The 21382-nt window shown below is 41.1% G+C and overlaps 2 protein-coding genes and 1 long non-coding RNA gene across 3 annotated transcripts; 2 read left to right on the top strand and 1 right to left on the bottom strand.

The window, feature by feature from the left end:
• Positions 1-2325: 2325 nt before the first annotated feature.
• On the bottom strand, positions 2326-4298 carry LOC130175009 (olfactory receptor 13A1). The gene has a single exon (XM_056385268.1). The coding sequence runs from the start codon at positions 4296-4298 to the stop codon at positions 3144-3146; it is 1155 nt and encodes a 384-aa protein (XP_056241243.1). The 3' UTR covers positions 2326-3143.
• A 219-nt stretch (positions 4299-4517) lies between these two features.
• Positions 4518-9717, top strand: LOC130175153 (uncharacterized). Its single transcript, XR_008828706.1, has 4 exons — positions 4518-5230; positions 6025-6186; positions 6650-6886; positions 7805-9717. It is a non-coding gene; the product is annotated as an uncharacterized LOC130175153 (long non-coding RNA).
• Positions 9718-13589: 3872 nt separating this feature from the next.
• On the top strand, positions 13590-21099 carry LOC130175150 (troponin C, skeletal muscle). The gene is made up of 6 exons (XM_056385457.1): positions 13590-13740; positions 15638-15692; positions 15844-15987; positions 17657-17771; positions 18742-18878; positions 20639-21099. Exons 1-6 carry the CDS (start codon positions 13738-13740, stop codon positions 20668-20670), a joined length of 486 nt encoding a protein of 161 aa, XP_056241432.1. The 5' UTR covers positions 13590-13737; the 3' UTR covers positions 20671-21099.
• The last annotated feature ends 283 nt before the right edge of the window (positions 21100-21382 follow it).

Genomic DNA, 21382 nt, shown 5'->3' with positions numbered 1-21382 from the left:
TGAAAAGTGCTTTGCAGATAACAAATGTGATCATGATCATGCTCTTGATCAATGTATTTTTAGTCGCAGTATTTCAGATAGACAGGGGAGCCAGGGGGAGCTTGGCTTCTATTACTAAGCCCTGAGCTACCCTGAAAACCCTAACCCTTTGAATTTCAGGGAGGGTGCTCTAATCTCTGACAAAACATATTTTTGTCATGTATATTTATTTTTCTTCATCACCATGGGCTCTACGGAAAGTTAGGTAATTAGTGATGTATGATTCATGCATGAGATTCCCTCTCTTTGGCACTCACTACCTTTGTCCACTCTCAGAGTCTGCATTGATCACTATATTGGCTGATAGTATATTCAGAATTACCTTTTTCCTTTTTTATATAAGTGGAACTTAAAAGGAAGTATGTTGTTATTGACAGCTATTGAAGTGTATAATAGGCTAAAACAGGAAGTTCTGTAGTTCTCCTTTGAATTCTGTATAGAAATATGTTGTAAATACATCAGACAATACAGGACAATCTCTCCCTGTTTGGTAGCTTGCTGCACCATTGATGTCCAATCTTTCAGTGAATTTTAATTAGTCTGCATGTCTAAACAAATACTTCCTGGGTGGCCTCCTGAGGCCTATACTACGACACAGGCTTTGAGGTTATCGAGGTAACTTCAGGTTTAACTCTGGATTTTATCTCTGAAATTTAGAGGACCTCTGAGCCAGATGTGTAGCATTCGCCTAACAACACCCAAACAAACTTAATGCATATAATCTAGAGGGAATTTGTGAAGCCATGCCAACACCACTGCCATGAAATGGATGTGGCCCCTCATGATGATGGCTCTCATCAACCATGTTTTCAAATGATTCGTCTGTCCTTAGAGCATAGTCTGTCCATGGGTATGTCATGCGTAAGTAGTATTGTGACATATTTCATTTGATATATTTGATCTGTAATATTCTAAGGCACATTTAATCATTTTATTAGGCAATATTATGTAAGGCTAAATTGAATGTACTGTCATTTTTGTAAACATTACAAGAAAGGCCCACTAAAAGACACGCCCACTTGATAGATATAGGTTGGTTTTAATGCCAGTTTAAAAGGTGTTAACTGAATCACTATTTAGTAGGCGTTACCTAATGTGTCTTCAGAAGGCCTAGGTTAAAGGTTAGGTGATTTAGAAAAGTACCTCCTGTGTTAAATGTCTGTCTTGCAGTCAGCAGACATTAGGTTCTTACAATGAAGATGGCAGTTCACAGATGCTTCCCATCAATCTGATGGATCTTGAGAGGATCTGCCAGGACGAATGAGATGAACCGCCGAAATCCAGGTGTGCAGAGCTTGTAGAGAATTTCCCAGGAAGCTGTAATTGCAGCCAATGGGGCTTCTTCAAATGACTGCATTAAGGGTGTGAACATTTTTGTAAATGAGAGATTTAAGTTTTGCAACTTTTCGCAACAATTTTACAAGTTTTCACTTTGTCATGAGGCTTATTGAATGCAGATTGATAGACAAAAGAAGATCTTTTATTGATTTAAAATTAAACACAATAAAGTGTAAAGAGGTCTGAAACATTTCTGAAACCATGATACATACATGGACAACATAGACACACAGAAAATTGCTCCACTTTAATGAAAATACTGTCCCAGATTTGCTAAAACCTTCAGCATGTGACACTATGATCAAAGACAACATGGCTTCATTAAAGTACATTACATTAAAGTACAGCACTTCCGGTTTACGAGCGGATCTGCGTGTCCTATATCCGTGGTCCAAGGTAAGACAGCCAACATCGCTGAAGTTGTAATAAACATCACAATCCTATACACTGAAGTAAGAACAACACCACACACTGTTGAACAAATTCGTCTATTGATTCAAGACACACCGAGAGAGAGAGAGAGGGAGAGAATCAGCGCTAACTGCTAAGCTAAGGTAACTAGCTGATCTGAACAGCACATAAACAACTGCTGAATTAGTGAAAGTCACCAAAAGGAGCAGAGAGCTCTGGGTGCTGGAGTAGAACTAGTGTATGGTTAAATATACAGCAAGTAGTTAGACACTGTGGTGAATAAAACAGCAATATTAACTGTGTTTAGATAGAGCAGTAACAAACTCTACCAGTAATAGAAACTCCAGAGAGTGGAGATAAGACACTAACACCAACTACTGTTACTGAAAAGACATTTTACTTCAATAGAAGTAAAATAAAACTACTGTCTATAAAGATTTTCTCAGATAAAAGTAGGCCAGTTACCCTAAATGTCTCTGAATAAACCTGTTACATTAAAAAAAAAAAAAAAAAAAAAAAAAAGGGGGGGGAGCACAGGTGAGTACAAACACTTTTTTCCCCCACTTCAATCACTGGTAACAGCTAGACAACAGTATATTTACTGAAAAGCATTTATATTCATTTGAAGTCTCTGACTTCCAACCAAGTCCACAGTAATGATGTCACATGTTGAAATGACTGTAGAGTAATGTGGCAAGATTTTAGGATACAAATGTACTAGCTCCATTAAGTCAAATACGAAGACAAGGCAATGCTTTAATGTCCCACCCTGTATGTATCAAAACAAGAGGACTGACAAGAAAAATGGCCCATTTTATGGCAGTGTTTGTGCATATTCATTTTGCTGCGTGTGTTTGAGTCATTAAAACACGGGGGGGGTAATGTACTGGATGTCAGCACGGCTGTGATTCGGTCATAGGTGTGAGGCCGCAGGCACTCCTCAGGTGTGCGCTTAAGTATCAAGGCTTCTTCCCTTCTTGCTCCTTTAACGACCGTACATCATTGAATCCAAATGTTATTTCTGGAAATATATTCATCTTTGCAACGTTTATTACAATCTTAGACAGATAACAACCGTTAATGTGACGATGATTAACGGTTAATAGAACACCTGTTAAGTGATACATTAAAAGTCCATTAAAAGCAGTCATTGAATGCCTCGTGTCCAATCAAATTACTTGGTCGGAACTAACTGCGAATAGTCAAACTTTTTCCTGTTCTGCAGCATACCTAATTAACAACACTTTCTGTCCTTCTTTGGAAATGTTCTTCCATCACCGGGAGATATTGTCTCGACTTCCTACTTCCTAGTCAGGTTAGTTGCATCACTGTAAAACATCACAATAGAAATGAGCTCAGTTTGAACGCACAACCTCTCGGACTCGTGTCCCCTCCACTTCTCGCACCCTCTTATCCATCCACCACCGGAACAGGCTCCGCCGGGCCTGCCTCATCTCCGCGCTCCTCAGCCCGTACACCAGCGGGTTAATGCAGGGTGGTACAATAAGCATCATAAGCAGGGACATGTGGAGCACGACCGCAGTGGCCGAGGGAGTCGTCTCCATCATGCTGTTGCCCTCAGATGCCCGTGCCGTCATAGCCACTGTCCCCTCAACCTCCCACAGCGCGTCAGAGGCGGCTTTAATCAGCAGCGGCAGCAGCTGCAGGAACAGCATGCCGCAGTAGAACAACACAGTCTTGCGAGCCGTGTTGTTGACAGCGTTGAACGGTATCACTGCGTTACGCGCGTCCCGGTACATCCTCAAGTAGGAGAACGCGTAGACCAGCAGGCACAGCAGCAGAGTAAATGAGCCCACGACTTTGCGAAAAACGGCTGAGACACGGGGGAACCCCATGTGCTGCTCCATCATGTCCGGCTCGCACAGTAACCCCCTGGTGGTCGGGTCATTCTTTCGCTCAGTGCCCATGTGCAGCAACACCATGTTGACGGTGCTGACGGAGATGGAGTAGACCCAAATAAGGCTCAGGGTTACCCACAGGCGCACCTGAGTGAGGATGCCCAAATAGTGGATGGCGTGGCACACGTACAGGTAGCGCTCCAGCGCCATGCAAGTGATGGTGACGAGGCTGGAGAAAATGCTGGCGGTCCCGGCAAAGTACTGGACGTAACACCAGGTGTTGAACTCCATCGTCCGGCGATGGACTAATGAGTGGATGACCGCCGGACTTAAGGTGGCGGTCTGAATGAGGTCGCTCAAAATCAGATTCTTCAGGAAAGCAAAACGCGGCTCCCAGGAGAGGTCCTCGGACCGTCCGAGCCCGAACAGAGTAAGACCATTAACCAGAAACGAGAACAGAGTCAGCAACACAAAGATGCATATCAGCGCTGGAACTGCATGTCCATTGGGGATTATAGACAGGAAGAGGCAGCTGGCAGCGTCCAGCTGCCCCGTTACGCGCGGCTCAGTTTGGTTCTCCTCGCTTAACCAGCCGCACTGCTCGGTGAGGTTGTGCGTCTCCGTGACAGTCATCACAGGCACTGATGGCATTTTGACGTGAACAGCCAGTGATGTGTCTAATCAACCTCTCCCTTGGCAACGGCGTTGTGAGCCTCACTGGTCCACATCCTCCTACATCTCCATCCACTCATGACCTGACCTGAGAGCTACCCCTCACACACATGTGCACACCCACCACTCAGTTAATGATCATTTCTGCTTTGTTCTTAGTCTAAGTTGTCAGCTATGTGGTACATTGAGTGCAGATGTGGAGATATAATAACACATCACATAACCAGGTTCTAAAAAGCTTAGCTGCAGGAATTGAAGAGTTACGGAGGCAGGCAAATTTAGGAGGACCTAAAACAAAGAAAGGTGCAATCAAGTTTGTTCAAGAGGGAGAGAAAGTTGGTAAGACAACAAGAAGGCAAGGCAGCTTAGAAGGTGCTTGTGATTGGGAAATGCAGGTAGATTTAGGAGGAAAGCTTCTTGTTCCCCAGGAAATAGCCATTACAAAGCTAAGGCCTGGTATAGTCTTGTGGTCTAGGAGTAGAATGAAAGTATATTTCATAGAGCTGACTGTTCCGTGGGAGGCCTTAGTTGAGGAAGCATATGAAAGGAAAAAGCTCAGGTATGCAGAGTTAGGGGCAGAAGCAGAGCAGCGAGGATGGAAAGTTAGGATTTGTCCAGTGGAAGTAGGATGTAGAGGATTTGTAGCAAGGTCTGTTGTCTCTTTGGTAAGGGAGTTAGGAGCAAGTGGACAGAGTGTGAGGAAAATTATAAAGGACATGTCAGATGAGGCAGCAAGATCCAGTCAGTGGATTTGGATGAGAAGGAGTAATGGTAGCTGGGGGCCCAGCAGGGGGAGCACTTAGGATAGATAGACTCTTAGGAGAAGCAAGGAAGAAATCCAGGAAGAGGAAGTGTTTTTAAGTGGGGGTGTGGCCTGTGTGAGCCTCTTTGAGACCATGCGGTTAGTCCAGGTGAGGTGGCCTGTATTGTTTGCTTGTATTGAATTGGTTTGTAGTGTGTCTGTGGCTGTTTAGGTGAGTTTGTTTGTTTTAGGTGAGTTGCATGGTGTGGTGTTGGAGAGTATCGGGGGTGTAGAGCACAGCCTAATCCGGCGGGGGAGAGTTTAGCTCAAAAAGGCTTCTCTCCTTGACTCTGCCTCCTTCAAAATGGCCGCCACTTTCTCCAACTGTTTAGGGGAGTTTGTTTGCTGAATCTGCTAGTGTGTTTTGTCAGAGTTGATGATGGTGTTGTTTGTGGTAGCATAGGCAAGATAAAGAAAATGGTGGTGTGAGGAGCAGTGATGGCTGGCATTAGGGGAGTGACTCTGGGACGCCAGTGATCACTGTCTAGCCTCCTGGAGGTGTTGTGGGACCAACTAGACGAAACACTGGTGAAAGGAGGTTCCCACCTGATGACCCCAAAGACATGTTAGTTATCACTGCTGATTAGTCTGTACAGCTAAATTAATAGTTATCATAGGACATGTTAAGCTTAGGGAGCTATTCACTGAGTCTGGTCCATTTTCTGTAGCACAAGCTTTGTGTTTATCTTAAATGGAACACTCCACAATGAGCTTCAATGCATCTGTGCTAAATTGATGCCGGATGATGTTCTGTTGTGGAATATTAAAGCCTACAATTAGATATCAAGAGGAAAATGTTGTGTGTGTATATGAGAGATAGCACCTGCATCTATCTGCATTTCCCTGTATGTCCAGCTTAAAAAATAATTTGAAAGTGTAATTGATGTTATTTCTTCCGCACAGTTGGATCCAGAGGTCTGGATTCTCCTCTTTCATCATTATTTCATCACATGCTTTTCCTCAATGCCAGCCAACATGGCAGTACCGAAAGTCAAACTTTTAAAACTTCAGTACTTTGTGTGACAACCAATTGATTGAATAACAACTTGCAACAACTGCCTTCTGGTATGTACTCCACAAAAGTTTTTTTTTTCCTTCAGAATTTGATCATTTCATTCATTTCAAGCCTCTTGTAGACATTAGTCATGACAATCATCAGGTGTAAGTAACATCAGCAGTTTACACTGATGGAACAGCCATCAGGGGCAATTTGTTTACCACCATAAAGAAAACTTTATGGTGGTAAACAGATCCAATAATGCAGCAGAAAACAAAAAATAGTGAATTAAATCTTTTTAAAAAATTGAGTTCAATGGGCAGTCATATTAAAAGTTACAGTTTGATTGACATGCATCAGGACATCTATTGTGTATTTAGCGTTTGTATAAAACATAGACAATTTTTTGGTATACTAACAGTAAAAACAGCATATTAAGAAAGACTTATGTCTTATTTTCCTATTAAACCATCTGCAGAATAAAGTGGAATTCTCTTTATTTCGCTTTTATGCCTTTATTTGACAGTACAGTGGAGAGAGACAGGAAACGGGGAGGCAGAGAGAGGGGGAACGACACGCAGTGAAAGGCCGTCCGATGCGGGATTTGAACCGGGGCCAACTGCAGCGAGGACTGCAGCCTCCACACATGAGGCGCCCGCCCAGACCACCATGCCACACGACGCCCCTGGAAATGGCTTTTGACTCATGAAAACAAATCATCTTCTAACTGACTAAAAGGAGCAGGCTGACCCCCGGTGTTAAAGACTGGTAAGTGCGCTGCAGAGGTGACCATCTGGGGCAGGATTTATGCTGCGTGGTGCAATTTCTATATATTAACTAGGACACACTATTATGCAATTATATGACTTCATTTATTGTATTTATTGACCGTAAGCCCAAAGATTTATGCATGAATGAATGTATGAACTTATGAGTCATCCAGGCACCATGGTCTTACAAGACACCACAAATTCATACATGGTAGATGGTAGAACACTGTGTATACATTTTCAAACAAAGAAGTCCAAAAAGGAAGCTAACTTAAATGATTTTCAAAATGAAATTGTCAGTTAAATCGTTCTGTTTACTATTTATTCAGGTGTTTGAGACACGTAAATGCATCAGAAATGAACAACCATTCAGTTTCTGATCATCTGTAAACCAAAATATTTTCAGGATTTTAGGAGATATTTTACTTTACTGTACTTTTTAAAATATTCATAGAATCTATATCTGTCTTTATATTGTCTTAAATTTGCCGGTCCTGTTTGGGCTACATTTTATATCCCAATAACTAGTAATAATGTAAATACAGTATAGAAAGGGGGTGGGGTATTAAGGAGTGAAGTGGACGAGAGGGGGGCAGCTAGAAAGGACAGTGAGAAAAGGAACAGAAGAAGGGCAGAAATTGAGGGATCAGGATGGATGGATAGAGAGCCAGTGGGGGAGGAGCGATGGCATACCTCCAACCTTATATAGGGTGTGTTTGTCTGGAGGCTTCAGCTGCTCCTCTGGGGAATGTCCAGGAATAGAAGGAGGTAGAAGAGATGAAGGTGGAAAGAGAAGGAGAAAAAGAAAGAAAGAAAAAAGAAAATGATAAAATGAGGACAAGTAATTTCCTCTTGGTGTTTTGTTCTTCCTCTTCACACCAAAATATTCTAACCCTTCTACACCTTTTTGTCTCAGCCAACAAGAGGAGAAGCGGCTCTGGAAAGTCTTGAGTTGGGCAGAGCATCAGCTGGTGCTGTCAGTCAGGCACGGGCACTGCATGAAGGAGGTGACATAAGTCGGACGGCATGGAAGCTGAACTTGCACTGCGGCCATCAGGGGATGGCAGGGGTGATGACTGAGTGGGGTGAGAGGAGGTTAAGAAGGAAAGAGGAGACGCTGAGGATCAGAACATGGAGAACAGTAGGAGGAGGGTGATGAGGCAGAGTGTTGGGCAAGGAGTGAGGGCAAGGATAAAGAGTGGAGAAAAGGTCTCATTAGAAGAGGAATGGATCAAATCTGCAAAGAAAACTAAATGCTGAGGGCAGGTCAGCCATTTGTTTTCTCCCACCGACTGATTAGAGTTTGAGTTAGACCTAAAGTGGTTTAAGGTTTCTGGGATGGAAGAAGGAAGAGCTTTCCTGCTCAGATGTTGTTTTGTTAGATAAAGGATATGATATCTTGAGCAACACAATAAAACAAACAAACAAACAAACAAAAAACAGCTGAACAAAAAGCACAACGCTTATTAAATAATCAGTCTCTATTTAAACAACAGTAACACACAATATCAATTCATAACAAATAAATAAATAGACGGATAGGTACTCTTAAATTGATTTTTACAAATATATGTGATACAGCATAAAGAGCAAACAGACATAATATTGATTAGTAAAAAGGTTTGTCACAGCTCAGCTTTGAGCTAAATGCTAATGACAACATGCTCACATTGGCAATGCGAGCATGTTGATGTTTATCAGGTATAATGTTTCATGTCTTTGCCATGTTAGCATGCTAGTATTTTGCAAATTAGCAATAAATACAAAGTACAGTCATTCAGGTTCCAGGTATTTGGCCATAAAGTTGTGGATAAACAGAAATTTTCACCAGATGTAACCAAGGTTATTACAGGTCAAATGTTACTGTGTTGCATAGAAGGAAATACAATACAAATGGGGAGTTCTAAATATACACATTTTCCATCAGCGTACAGTAACACACACACTCCAGGGAGTTATTTATGTCATATTTATGTCTTCTACTTCACTGTGTCTGAAATAAAGTCAGGTCGAGAAATGGGTCTAGACACTTTGAGTATTTGTTCCAAGCAGGCATGTTTGTCCAACTCTGTAGCAGCCATCCATTTCACATATCCATTTCAAATGCACAGATATAGAAAGCTTCTATTGTGTTTCACATCAATCCACACAGTAGTGGTTGAGATATTTGAATCCGTGTTGGCTTGTACAGTAGACAAGCGATCATTATTTAAGCTGCTGTGCAGGCAAATGTTTGCCCCACAGGAGAAGAGGAATATTGGTGTAGTGGTGTAGGTTTTTTGCCACTAATTTTATCCCTGAACTAATGCATTTAATGTCTTGGTTGATATGCACAACATATTTTACATTTATGCACATGCATAGGCTACATATTTCACTAGTGTGCCACTAATTTCACCCCCAACATTAGTGGCACAATGTGTCTATTTGGAAAATGAATATCCTAGCTTGGAAAAGGAAATGTCTGCTGTGTATATGAAATATGAACTCTGCTTCCATTTCTTTTTAAAATGCTTAATGCTGGAGTTGAAACACACCAATGTTCTGCTTTGTTTTGATGACAAATGATTTATAATACTGTTTAGTGGTCAGAAAATCTACATTCAGTTTGTTTTGCTGACAGATTTTTAAATTGCTTTAAAAAAAAAAAAAAAAAAAACAAATGCCCAGAGATTCCTATGCTATAACCTACATTGTGTTGCTAATGCATTAGGTAAACCTAGCTAAAATATATGCAGTCTAATACAACATCCCTGCAACATACTGTGCCGTCATGAATGTTATACTGCTCATTATCTCTCAAAACTCTTAAAAACTTCACTTTCATAGTTTGTGATACTGTTGAATTTGATTGTGTTATGTGAGTTTATATGACTGGTCTGAAGATGATGATGGTTTATTGTGAAGATTGTCAGTTTGGCGTAGCTCTGTCAGCCAGGAAAATTTCAATGTTTTGCCATACAACAGAAATACAAAAGTGTAAATGCATGTTAAACCTAAACAACCATATATGTCATTTGTAAGGAGTGCCAGACTTATTGTCGTCATGGTAACAATAATATGACCTGTTGAATCATACCGGAGGCTTGCATACTGGACCTTCACTGTTGCTGGTAACAATAATGGACACACTGACGGCATATTAGCACAAAGATTTTAATATCACATTCGAGTGTAGCGTGACATACTTTGGTCCTAATTGCTGTACGAATTGGTTCAAAGGTTGGTTCCCTTTTTCTGTACATTTGATTATTGTGTCAACATTTCACCGCCATTGGACGGTTCTCAGTGGAGGGACAGGAAACTTGAGGAGACAGAGGCAGAGATAGAGAGAGAGAGGGTGAAGACATGGTATGCAGCAGCGGTCCCCAGCTGGACTTGAACCAGGGACGATGCTGTTATGTGGTAGATATGTGTCTTAGCGCTGCCAAGACATCTCAAGTTTGACAAATCTGTTATAGCGGCTTCAAACATTTGAATGAAACTCTGAGCAGCCAGGCTGTTGACTGGATGTAGACATAAGGCCAAAGGTCATGTGTCCATCAGTAAACCTGTGACAAAATGTGCATGTTGCAGCACAACCTTGTATGTTGGTGATGAGGGAGAATTTTATGTTGCACCAAGTTATTGAAGATCCAGTGTTGCTCTATGATCTACATTTACGAGGTAGTTTGCTGATTATATTACGTTTCTTTTCTAGCTACAAATGCTACTGTTACGCTACGTTTTAGCAATTACCATTAAAGCGTAGCTGTCACCAGTGGCCACAGAAACTATTCAGCAAAAGTTACATTAGGCTTGCTTTAAAGCTGCATTTATCAATATCCCCAAAATTGAGTCAATCAGTTGTACAGATAAAGTAAAGAAGTGTAAAGTGTGTAAAAGTGAACATAGTGGAGCATTTAGCAACCTCATGCAGAGATCATTTTCTCAGTTGGTAGCGAGTGAAAGCAAAGCCAAAAGGAGAGTGAAATTGGACTTACATTTATCAGGTGCCCAGAAACGCAACTCCAGATGAATGTGTATCTGTGTCTACCAAGTATGTAATTTGATAACTGTTTGCTAACACATTAGCCAAAACAATCTGCTAAAGCGCTGAGTTGGTTGTTGTGTTTCTATCGTCTTGTTTTGACCTTCGCCTTTAGCGGCCATAAACAGCTTAATTTGAATTGGATTACTTTTATATTATTCATATCAATCATAGTGTTAATTATATTTTTCATATCCATTCATCAGTATTTCATGTGATCACAATCTTTCTTTGGGGCCAGCAGAAACAAAGCATTGAACACAATATTAAAATAATATCACCTTTTTAGACAATATAACAAACAGTTGCCTCTTTTCACATCAAGCAGGCGTGGAGTTGTTTGTGTAATGACCTTATGAATGTAAATGCTTTAAACTCTGTTTTTGGTCTCCACCAACCTCTGAAGCAAAAACTCAGGTTCTTTAGCTGCTAAATGATTCACTATATTCACCAGTTACTCTGCAGGTAGCACACAATCGGTTTCAGGACATCTTTGTTTTCTTCAGAAACAGCTGCCTGCTGTTGATCTTCATAGACTCACTGACACAGCTACTGATATTTAAATTGTTATTTTCAATGCTGAGATAGTGATGCTATTTAATCAACCTGGACTTTTCATCTGATCTATAAAGCAGTGAATGGCCTTATTTGTCCACAATAGATATAAGACTTCACAGAAATGTCATGCCCAGACTCTCACTGTCTGGTGGGTTATTTTATATTCTGCTGAAGCCTTTGTCGTATTCATTCTGGTGATTGCTGAGAGCCTCTCGGACCACTTATGCACTGAATCTGTCATTTCCTTTAAAAGGTGCTCCATTATTTTTCTTTTCCCTAATTGAACATATTCTGCACTTTTTGATCTCAAGATAAGCGGCCTGATAAGTTATTAGCAGTCACAGCTGCTCTTGTTTCCATGCCAATGAGACACTACTGTGGGCATAAATAGATCTCCAGTGAGAGAATTGACAGGCAGCAGAGCCTTACTGCTTAAAATTCCAGAGTGTGCATCAAGATCAGCAGAGACTCCGAGATTAACTCATGTTTCCATCAGCTGACTTGGTGGTCTGAAGTGGAAAAGAAATCCTCGGGGTTGTGCATTTGATAGTAGATCGCATCTATCAGACATATACAGGTCCTCACTCCTTGTTCATATTCATAGTGTATCTGTGTTTTAGCAGTGTAGCTGAGGGGATGGTGATGGCCTGTCAGCCTACCAATTTGGTTCAAACAGATGGATAAACATGAACTTCAGACATTCATGTTCCCATTAGGGGGAATTGTAATAATTCTAACTTTTCATCCAGCAGCATCATCAGATCAAAATTTGGTGCAAGACATTCCCAGCCTCAGCTGTACTTTTGTGTTTAGTGCTAATTAGCAAGCATGCTAACATACTAAACTAAGATGGGGAGCATAGTAGACAATGCCTGTTAAATATCAGCATGTTAGCGTTTGTCGCGTCATTGTGAGGCAGAGACGCTCACAAGCCAATATTTCAAGTTCCAGTCAAGTCTGAAGTCTTTTAGCTACAGTCCAAGTTAAGTCTCAAGTCTTTGAGCTAGTTTCCAATGCTTGTAGATGTCTTCTTTTAAAAAAAAAAAAAGTTACGCATGATAATAAGAAAGGGAATGACATTCAGCATGTTAGATATTTCCTTGATGTTAATGTGCCAGAGTCCCAAATCTTGTGTCCATTGTGAGCATGTTGGCATGTAAGCATTCAGCCAAATACAATTTCACAGAATCAATAGCGCCACGCCAGCCACTGTAGACTCTCTAGTTTCATTACATAAGTAGTGAAAATTTTTAAAAATTATATTTTAAATTTGCCACTAAAACCTTCAGCATGCGCAGTTCAGAAAAGAGGTGAATTTCATGACGTCACATCCAGACTAGCCCCTGCACCACTGCTCATCCCGGACAAATCACCATCAGTCACAACAGTTGGTATTAGAAACTGAAACCTTTGTGATTGAAAAAAAAAAAACTACAGATCCCATATAAAATTTGTAGTGCAACACAGGTTCTTGTGTCATTGTAACCACGCTCTCCCTTACTCTTTCCATGTTGTCTCAGCTGTAATCTCTGCCCTGGGTTGCCTGTTTGTGGATATATGAGACGGTTTTGTTTGTTTACTTGTTGATGGAGTGACAAACCAACAGCTAAAACGGTTAAAGATGAAGTACAGCTGTGTGAGATCACAAGTCCACTTGCACGCCTCTTAGGTTACAGATGTCATAAGTCCAAGGGCAAGTCAGCAGCAGCGAGGACAGGGAGTCAGGCAGATAGATGGGCTAACAGACACTGAGAAAGGGGCAGAGAATCTGTGCATGCAGGGAGGTGTTAATCTGAGTGTGCGCGTTTGTGATGTGTGTAATCGTGCATGCACTGGGGTTCTTCTACAGTATGTGAAATCAAGTGTCCATCCACACTGAGATGCCCAGTTGATCCTCTGCCAAAATAACCTCCAGCTGCCAGATGCCTGCGATGTGTTTTCTTTTTTTTTTTAAATAAATGTCACTGAGCTTGTCTGTTATCTAAATATGGGGGATCGGAGAGTGTGCCACACAAGGGGATGTCCATCACGAGATTGTAAGAGGGCACAAATTAAAGTCGGATTTGATTGGCTGGCTGTTGTCTGAGGAGGGGGGCTCTTGCCCAATCCTGATCATTTTCAGTAAAAGTGTAGAGGGATAAGAGGGTACTTATGGAGGGGGGTAAAGCCACAGTCCCACCTGAACTGTGTAGAAGGGAGACTGTATTTCCCAGACGTCTGTTGTTTTTTCTGGTGTCTGTTATTCAGCACAGCCGGCCACCATGGTAAGAAACCGACAGCTGAGAGGGAGGTAAAGGGGGAAACGACTAGGAGAAGGAGATTTAGTTTTAATGATTCTTTGAGGATTTGCGTTTGTTTTCCACTGACGAGGATTAAAAACCAGGTGGCAGAAGATGGACACTATTACACTACGAACTACTTCTGCCCACCAGCAGTCATCCAACAAGTCTTCATCTGCAGCGTAGCTGGATTTAAGTGCTGCTTTATCTCCTGGAAATCATGAATTTCTTTGGAATTTAATTTGGGGCTCACACTTTGCTTTGCTGCAGACAGAAAAATGAATTTTCCTTTTTGGTAACCTGCTGTTGGAAACTGTACATGTTTGCAGAGAAAAAGATTTTTCTCTGGTTTTGTGCTCCATCACTTAAACTTAGTCTGATTTGATATTTAGATTTGGAGGGGGACGATACTAAAGATAGAAAGCTCACAGCTGAGGAAAGTGAGAAGACATGCTGACTTTCCTGAGAGTCCTAACTTAGGACATTCACCTTGAGAAAATTCCTCTCAAATCCTCTCCCAAGTCTCACCTTAAATTCAGCTTTAAATAGAACTAAGCAGTGGGTTTGTACGACCTTCCATATGTTGTGATATTGATGACTTTCTGTCAAGCAAACAGGGAAGGAGGGAAAATTTGTCAGTGTCCTCCTCAGCTACTGCGAAAGAGGGGTCTGGATAACAATTAAAGGGGAATAGCACTCAATTTTCTGTGCTGCGCTTTGAGATACTCCAGTTAATATTTCTCCTCAACTTTCCTCTTAGAAAACTGAAGCAGCACTTGGGACCAGACCTCATGGTGTTTCTTACTGTTTTGTACATGTTTGCATTGTAAGCAACAAGAAAAAGAAGCCAGCGCTGTCAAGAAAGATTCCTATTAGTTGTACGATTTAAAGTTGCAGTGTCATTAGCAGGTTAAAGGATAAATGTTTGGTTCAGACTGGGAACAGCACACATCAAAATCAGTATAAAAACCTCAACATAAAACCTCAACTATTCTCTTCCTGCTCAGAAATATTGACTAGACTCATTCCTAAATTTGTGAGTAGTGAGTTTTATATTGAGTGGCGTTCCCCTTTAAGAGCCGTCATTAACGCGTGCAGACAGCTGGCGGGGGATTAAACATGACTTCTTACCTGACCTAATGCTATTTCCAGTCTTTGGCTGTCACTTCGTCCATAATAGTTCAGTCTCTGGCTTTAGGTTTCTCCTTTGGTTTTCTGTGGCCTGATGGAAAAACATAGCTTAAATATAAGGAGGAGGGATCATAGCCCACTGGAACGTGCAGAAAAATACACGTTTTATTGTGTCTTTACTATAACACAGACATAACTTTATATCACAACTAATGACTGTCTAAAGTATACTGTAGGATTTTACTGTTTTAAAGTGTTTTTCCGCCCTCCCATGCAAGTATTGATTTCCATCTATGACCATTAGTCAAACACTGGTTAAGTGAATGGCTGACTCCAAGATCACACACACTTTGGTATGTCTTGACAAGTGTTTACCTGTAATCCACAGTACGTGAACTGTAGTAAATGGGCTAGAACCTGCAGTAATGTTGTGTTTTGGCTGGAAACCATCAGCTTGCTCAGACCACGGGATCACGGCTTACTGATGCTTTTGTATCAGTGCAGCTGCAGCAGTAAGATGTGTGTTTGAGTGTGTGGTTTTGTAGTGAACTGATGAAGATGTTGGTATCCTCTCTGATTCTAGTCGCTCCTCACATCCTGCTCTGGCATTAGGTCATTAGGTCACTGACATGACTGCAGCTGCAGGTGTATACAGCTGACAGGAAAGTTAACTTCTCTCTCTCTCTTCCCACCTCTCCTTTCATTCTTCCAACACTGCCCCTCCCGCCTTTTTTCATTTCCTTCTATCAAGCCCACTGACGCCCAGAGCGATGCCCGCTCCTTCCTGACTGAGGAGATGATTGCAGGTCAGTCCTCTTATCTCCTCCACTACATGAATGGGTTAGTGGATCATACTTGAGGGTCCTCCGCTGACTGTCATCTAAACTTCCTAGTGTTTGTGAGGTTTCAGATTGACTGAAACTTTCTGAATTTGAACTGTTTCCTCGTCACTTCCAGAGTTCAAAGCCGCCTTCGACATGTTTGACACAGACGGTGGCGGTGACATCAGCACCAAGGAGTTGGGTACCGTGATGAGGATGCTGGGCCAGAATCCCTCAAGGGAGGAGCTGGATGCCATCATTGAGGAGGTGGATGAGGATGGTGAGATCATCGTGTGACAAGAAACATCTGAATTCATAGACTTTTAATGGACTGTGGCCTCAATTCAATACAACAGAGAAACGTGTTTTGTGTGACTCCAGATATTTAGTATGGCACTTCCATAATGTCGTGGAGTCTGTGACGAGGTCATGGTTATCAGAGAAAAGTTGAATCAAAGGCAACTGAACTTGGTTGTAGATACTTGAAGCCGAGAGGCTTCTGCAGTTGTGACTGACTGACGAGGAGAACCAGGTATTCAAGTATTTACAACCGAGTCCAGTTCAACATTTCTTGAATAAGGTCGGGGTATTTGTGACGGACAGATTTTAAAGAGAATCATCACAATTGAAGATGCACAAACTCAGAAACAAGCTCCAAAAACACCAGATCCTACAATTAGCATAATACAACTCAAGTGCTTTTGATTAAACCCTACCTGCCCTCTTATTTCAATTTCCATGCCCCCTGTTTATAACAGATCTTCAGTCAAATATTTGAAGTAAGCTTTATACAACACAACCTGATAACATCATCAGGGTTATTTTTAGACTTCAAAAACCTCTGTCGGGAGCTACAGATGTTATGCAGCTGTTTCCCAGGCTCAGTAGGATTCCATATGATGAGTAAACTGACATTAGGCGAGTTTCCATCCAGCTGTTTTTGTATTTGTAACAGGTGCATAAAAAACCTCAATAGAAACAGATTCAGCAAATAAATGTTACTTAAATGTCACTCAAGTTACTCTTTTAATTAACGGTGTTGCCCCCTCTTCCTCTGCCGTGGAGAATTAGTGCCACCTATTGTTTATTTTGATGAACCAACTCCTAAAATTCACATGATGGTATAGTGGAAGGAAGCGTGCATAAATTTACATTTTGCTTTCCCCATCTTCTGAAAATTTGGTTAAAATTTGGGAAATATTTGGATGGAAACCTGAGTATTTATGTGTAACAGCAGCTCAAATAACTTCCTAGAACACAATTAACATCATAAACCGATGATACGGTTGTATCTAAATGTTTGGTCTCCCCTTGGAAATTTCCATATTTTGCTATTTCTGAAGTGAAACTCTCAACCCTCATAGAAAATGGACGTGCCTTTCTTCAATTGTTAATTTATATTTTATGAACTAAAGAAATTGGCAAAAAAAAAAAATTAGGTCATTAGGCTTACCTTATCCATACCTGAGACCTCATCACGAAAGTCAGCATCTGAAAAGTCTGCAAAGCAACATCTGGATAAGCCAGAGACATTTTGGAAACAAAGTCTGTGGAGAGATGAAGTTAAAATGAACTATTTCACTACAATCAGAAAAGGTGAGTTTGGAGAAAACAGCAGCAGCTCCGAGGTGGAAATATTCTGTCTGGGGTTGTGTGGCACAGGAAGCATTGTACGGACGGAGGAAAAAATGGATTCCACTAAATATTCTGGATTAAAATGTCCTGCAGTCAGTCAAGAAACTAAAACTGAAACGAAAGCTGGCTACCACAACAGAACAATGAAGCAAATCAGACTTCAAAATCCACCATGAACTTCTTTAAGAATCACAAGCACACATGCCACAATTACTGTTGAATTTTCAATGTTATATAAATAAGTTTGCGAAATAAAAACAAATTCCTCCCACCCTCTCTCCCTCCTCACTCATTCACCTCCCCCCTCTCCTCAGGCAGCGGCACCATCGACTTCGAGGAGTTCTTGGTCATGATGGTGCAACAGCTAAAGGAGGACCAGGCCGGAAAGAGCGAAGAAGAGCTCTCGGAATGCTTCCGTATTTTTGACAAGTATGACACTCAATACTAACATGAATCCAAATATGTACACTATAGAATATAGTGTTGGTGCGTTCAAGAGTCATATACTGTACGTGTTGAAAAGTGTGGATCAATACATCTGGGGCATCAAGTGTCTCAATGCTTAAGATAAATAGTGATATTAAGAATATAGATATTTTTAATATAAAGTATATTTAAAAATTTTACTGCAGGTATTTCATATATCTTATAAACTTATATGCTGATATATCCAGAGCATTTATATATGCGATGATAATATATCCCCTTAAAAGGCAACATCACTCTTGACGTAGGGACATATGTCATATATTATATTTCTCTGTGGGTTGTTTCTCTTCACTGTCAGCTGTCAAATAAAGACAAAATACCAAGAAACGTTCCTTACAAAAAAAAAGAAACCATTGGATTAAATGACTTTATATATAATGTCAGATGCGTTGCTCTAAGTGAAGAAGCCAAAGGGAATTATCATCAAAGCAATTTAGCATCTTTCAGCTCATTGTTTCGGTTTTCTGACCCACATGCTCCCTTTTTTCCTGGCGCAGTTTTTAAAAAAAAAAAAAACCTCTGATAAACTCACTGTACACCACCTGCCCAGGATAACATGACAGACGGACAGAGGTTAGCAGGTAGCTGGTGAACATAGTGCAACATTTAGCTGCTAAAAAGCTGCATATGTAACTCAAGAAACAAAAACAGAGCTAAATTATGGGTGAAGATTGATACATGTGGTTCTGCTCTTTTGACTTTTCAACCCTGGAATATCGCATCAGTATCAGCCTCAAACATCCACTATGGTTTGCCTCTATATAGAACTTGTTGGTATTGATGAAAACTGACCTGCCCTTTTTAAAGTTAAAAGTTTTAATGAGTCTCCACGGTGCAGTTTGTGTGGTAATGTAACAGAGCAGGGAGGAGAAAGATTCATTTTCACCGTGAACTTGCTTTTCTTCAACAGGAACGGAGATGGCTTCGTCGACCGCGAGGAGTTTGGAGAAATCCTGCGTCTCACCGGTGAACCAGTCACGGAGGAAGATATAGATGAGATGTTCGGAGAATCAGACGCAAACAAAGATGGAAGGCTTGATTTTGATGGTAAGATCAAGCCACGTAGAGTTGATTATCTAGTGTGTTCAATAATGTCTGTTATGTTTACAGAGGGAGATAAAAAAACAGACTACACTTACGAATCCACCAAGTGTCAGTGGTTTAGCTTGATTACAGCAGACAGACTGTCAGCTGTACCTTGAGCAGAAGAGGGGTTAGCTCTAATATAATGTAATGTTTAAAAGAATAATTTGACATTTTGTGTAATATACTTGTTTTCCTTCTTTCGGAGAGAGAGGATCAACACAGCTTTCAAATTTGTCGTTCAGTATGAAGCTGGAACCAGCAGCCTGTTAGCTTAGCTTAGCATGAAGAATGAAAACAGAGAAACAGCTAGCCTAAGCTATTTCTGTACAAAAAGCGAAGTGAAAAAAATGACTGGTCAGCATGACTTCCTGTGATCTCTGCTGCCAACCTCACTGTGTCACCAGGACATCACTCTGCCTGGCAAAAACAGAAAACAGACCAGTATAAAACAGTCTATTTTTACACTTCAGCTGTTGTTTGGATCAAACAATCACAAGGTGCTAATTAGCAAGCATTAGAGGTGCTGGTAGGCAGATTTTGTGAGCTTTGAACAGAGCCAGGCTACCTGTTTCTGCCTGTTTCCAGTGTTTATGCTAAGCTAAGCTAACCAGCTTTTGGCTCCAGCTTTGTAATCTATTAACGGTCAGATATTTTCAGGTTTTCACAGTGTCCTCAGAAATTTTTTGTAACCCAACCCTGATACGTAATTCTCCACGACTTTGTCTCTGACCTGGGGAGCTCCTTGGTCTTCATGTTGCTGATTAGTGGTGTTGCCTTTCAGAACAGGTGTATTTATACTGACATCATGTGATGGATCATGTGACACTTTGATCGCACACAGATTTGACTTAATCTACTAATTATGTAACTTCTGAAGGTGATTGGTTGAACCAGATCTTATTTAGCGGTTTCATCACAAAGGGTAAAGCATTTTGTTAGGTTCATTAAATTAAAGCCAGATAAAAACCCATTTTTAATTCTCGGTTATAATGCAACAAGAAAGGGAAAACAACAAGGGGAGGTGAATATATTCACATGGCAAAGTGAAGCAACACCACAACATAGACATTTACCACTGCAGCTGTGTTCTCATCTGACTCTTAGAAAGCAAATAAACATATTTCCCAAAATGTTCAGCTATTCCTTTACAGAGGTCCCTGTAGATGAAATGTTTTTTGGTTCACTAAGATCACATAACATGCCTGTGATAGTAAACAGGGTTGGAGTGGAGGGTAAATCAAATCAAATCCAAACCACAGTGACCCAATTCTTTATAAAGTTTAACATCAAACCAACATCGGTTTATTCAATGAATATGGATAATAAGAGGACGACAGTTTATACCATCACAAACCTACACACATGGATAGGATATCTATGTGTACATTTGTATATAAAGTAAAGACACATGAGGCGTTTAGATGAAAATAAAATGTGGCAGTCTGTGAACATGACTGGAGCAGACAAAGAAATATTATTCCTCACTTTAAAATCATTCCAGCTTTAGAGTGACAGGAATAAAGAATTGATAAATTGCATATATTATCCTATATTAAACATCATAATCACATGTTCTCCATGATTTCACATGGACCTGATGACCTCACGTACAGGCTCTGAGCCAACTAATTTGTTAATTTGTTCACTCATTCACTGATCGGTCCGGTGGCTCGGTGGTGGGTCGGTTCATTGACTGCTGCCCCCTCTTTCTCTTTCTCCAGAGTTTCTGAAAATGATGGAAAACGTCCAGTAATGAGACCAGCTCTACATTCCTTTGTGCCCTTCCTCAGAGAGAATATGAAGCACACTGTCTGATGGAAATGTGTTCAGAGCGGACTCAAATTGCTGTAAAAACCCTGTACGATCATGAATATGATGCAGTTTCTGAGACGTCCAAATGGATACAAGTGAACCGCCTTCATCCCTACCCCCTTCCCCTTCTCATATGAAACCCTGGTGCCTGGTGAGGAGATCTATAAATATCCGTTCAAACCTTTTAAGACGAAGGCACTTTCTCCCGGCCTCCTCCTTGCGTGGGCCACCTCCCAGCTGTCAATTTGGCAGCTGCTGTTTCTCCAGAAATGCTACACCACCTAGCCGTACCCCCACCCCCCCATACTCAAAACTGAATCTCTCCTCCACCCTGTCCTGTGCTTTCTAAATAAATCAGCTCTCTCCTTCCGCTCATTGTTCATCTGAAAATTATTCTACCACGCATGCCTCACATGCCTTATCTTGTCTGAGTCCTGTCTGTTTCCTTTATCTCTCTGTGGCCTTTCTAGGAATGCTAGATGACCACTGTCTTTCTGGCCTTATGATTCTAAAATACACACACACACACACACATACACACACACACACACACTGACACACACACACACACACTGACACACCATCACATGCACTTTCTACATCACCAGCATCATCGTTCCTTTACATGCACACCAACATTTGTTTAACTACAA

Source organism: Seriola aureovittata, chromosome 9 (genome assembly GCF_021018895.1).
Source record: "Seriola aureovittata isolate HTS-2021-v1 ecotype China chromosome 9, ASM2101889v1, whole genome shotgun sequence".
NCBI classification, from domain to species: Eukaryota; Metazoa; Chordata; class Actinopteri; order Carangiformes; family Carangidae; genus Seriola; species Seriola aureovittata.
Note: the sequence above shows the minus strand (reverse complement) of the source record. Positions and strands in the feature narration are given on the sequence as shown.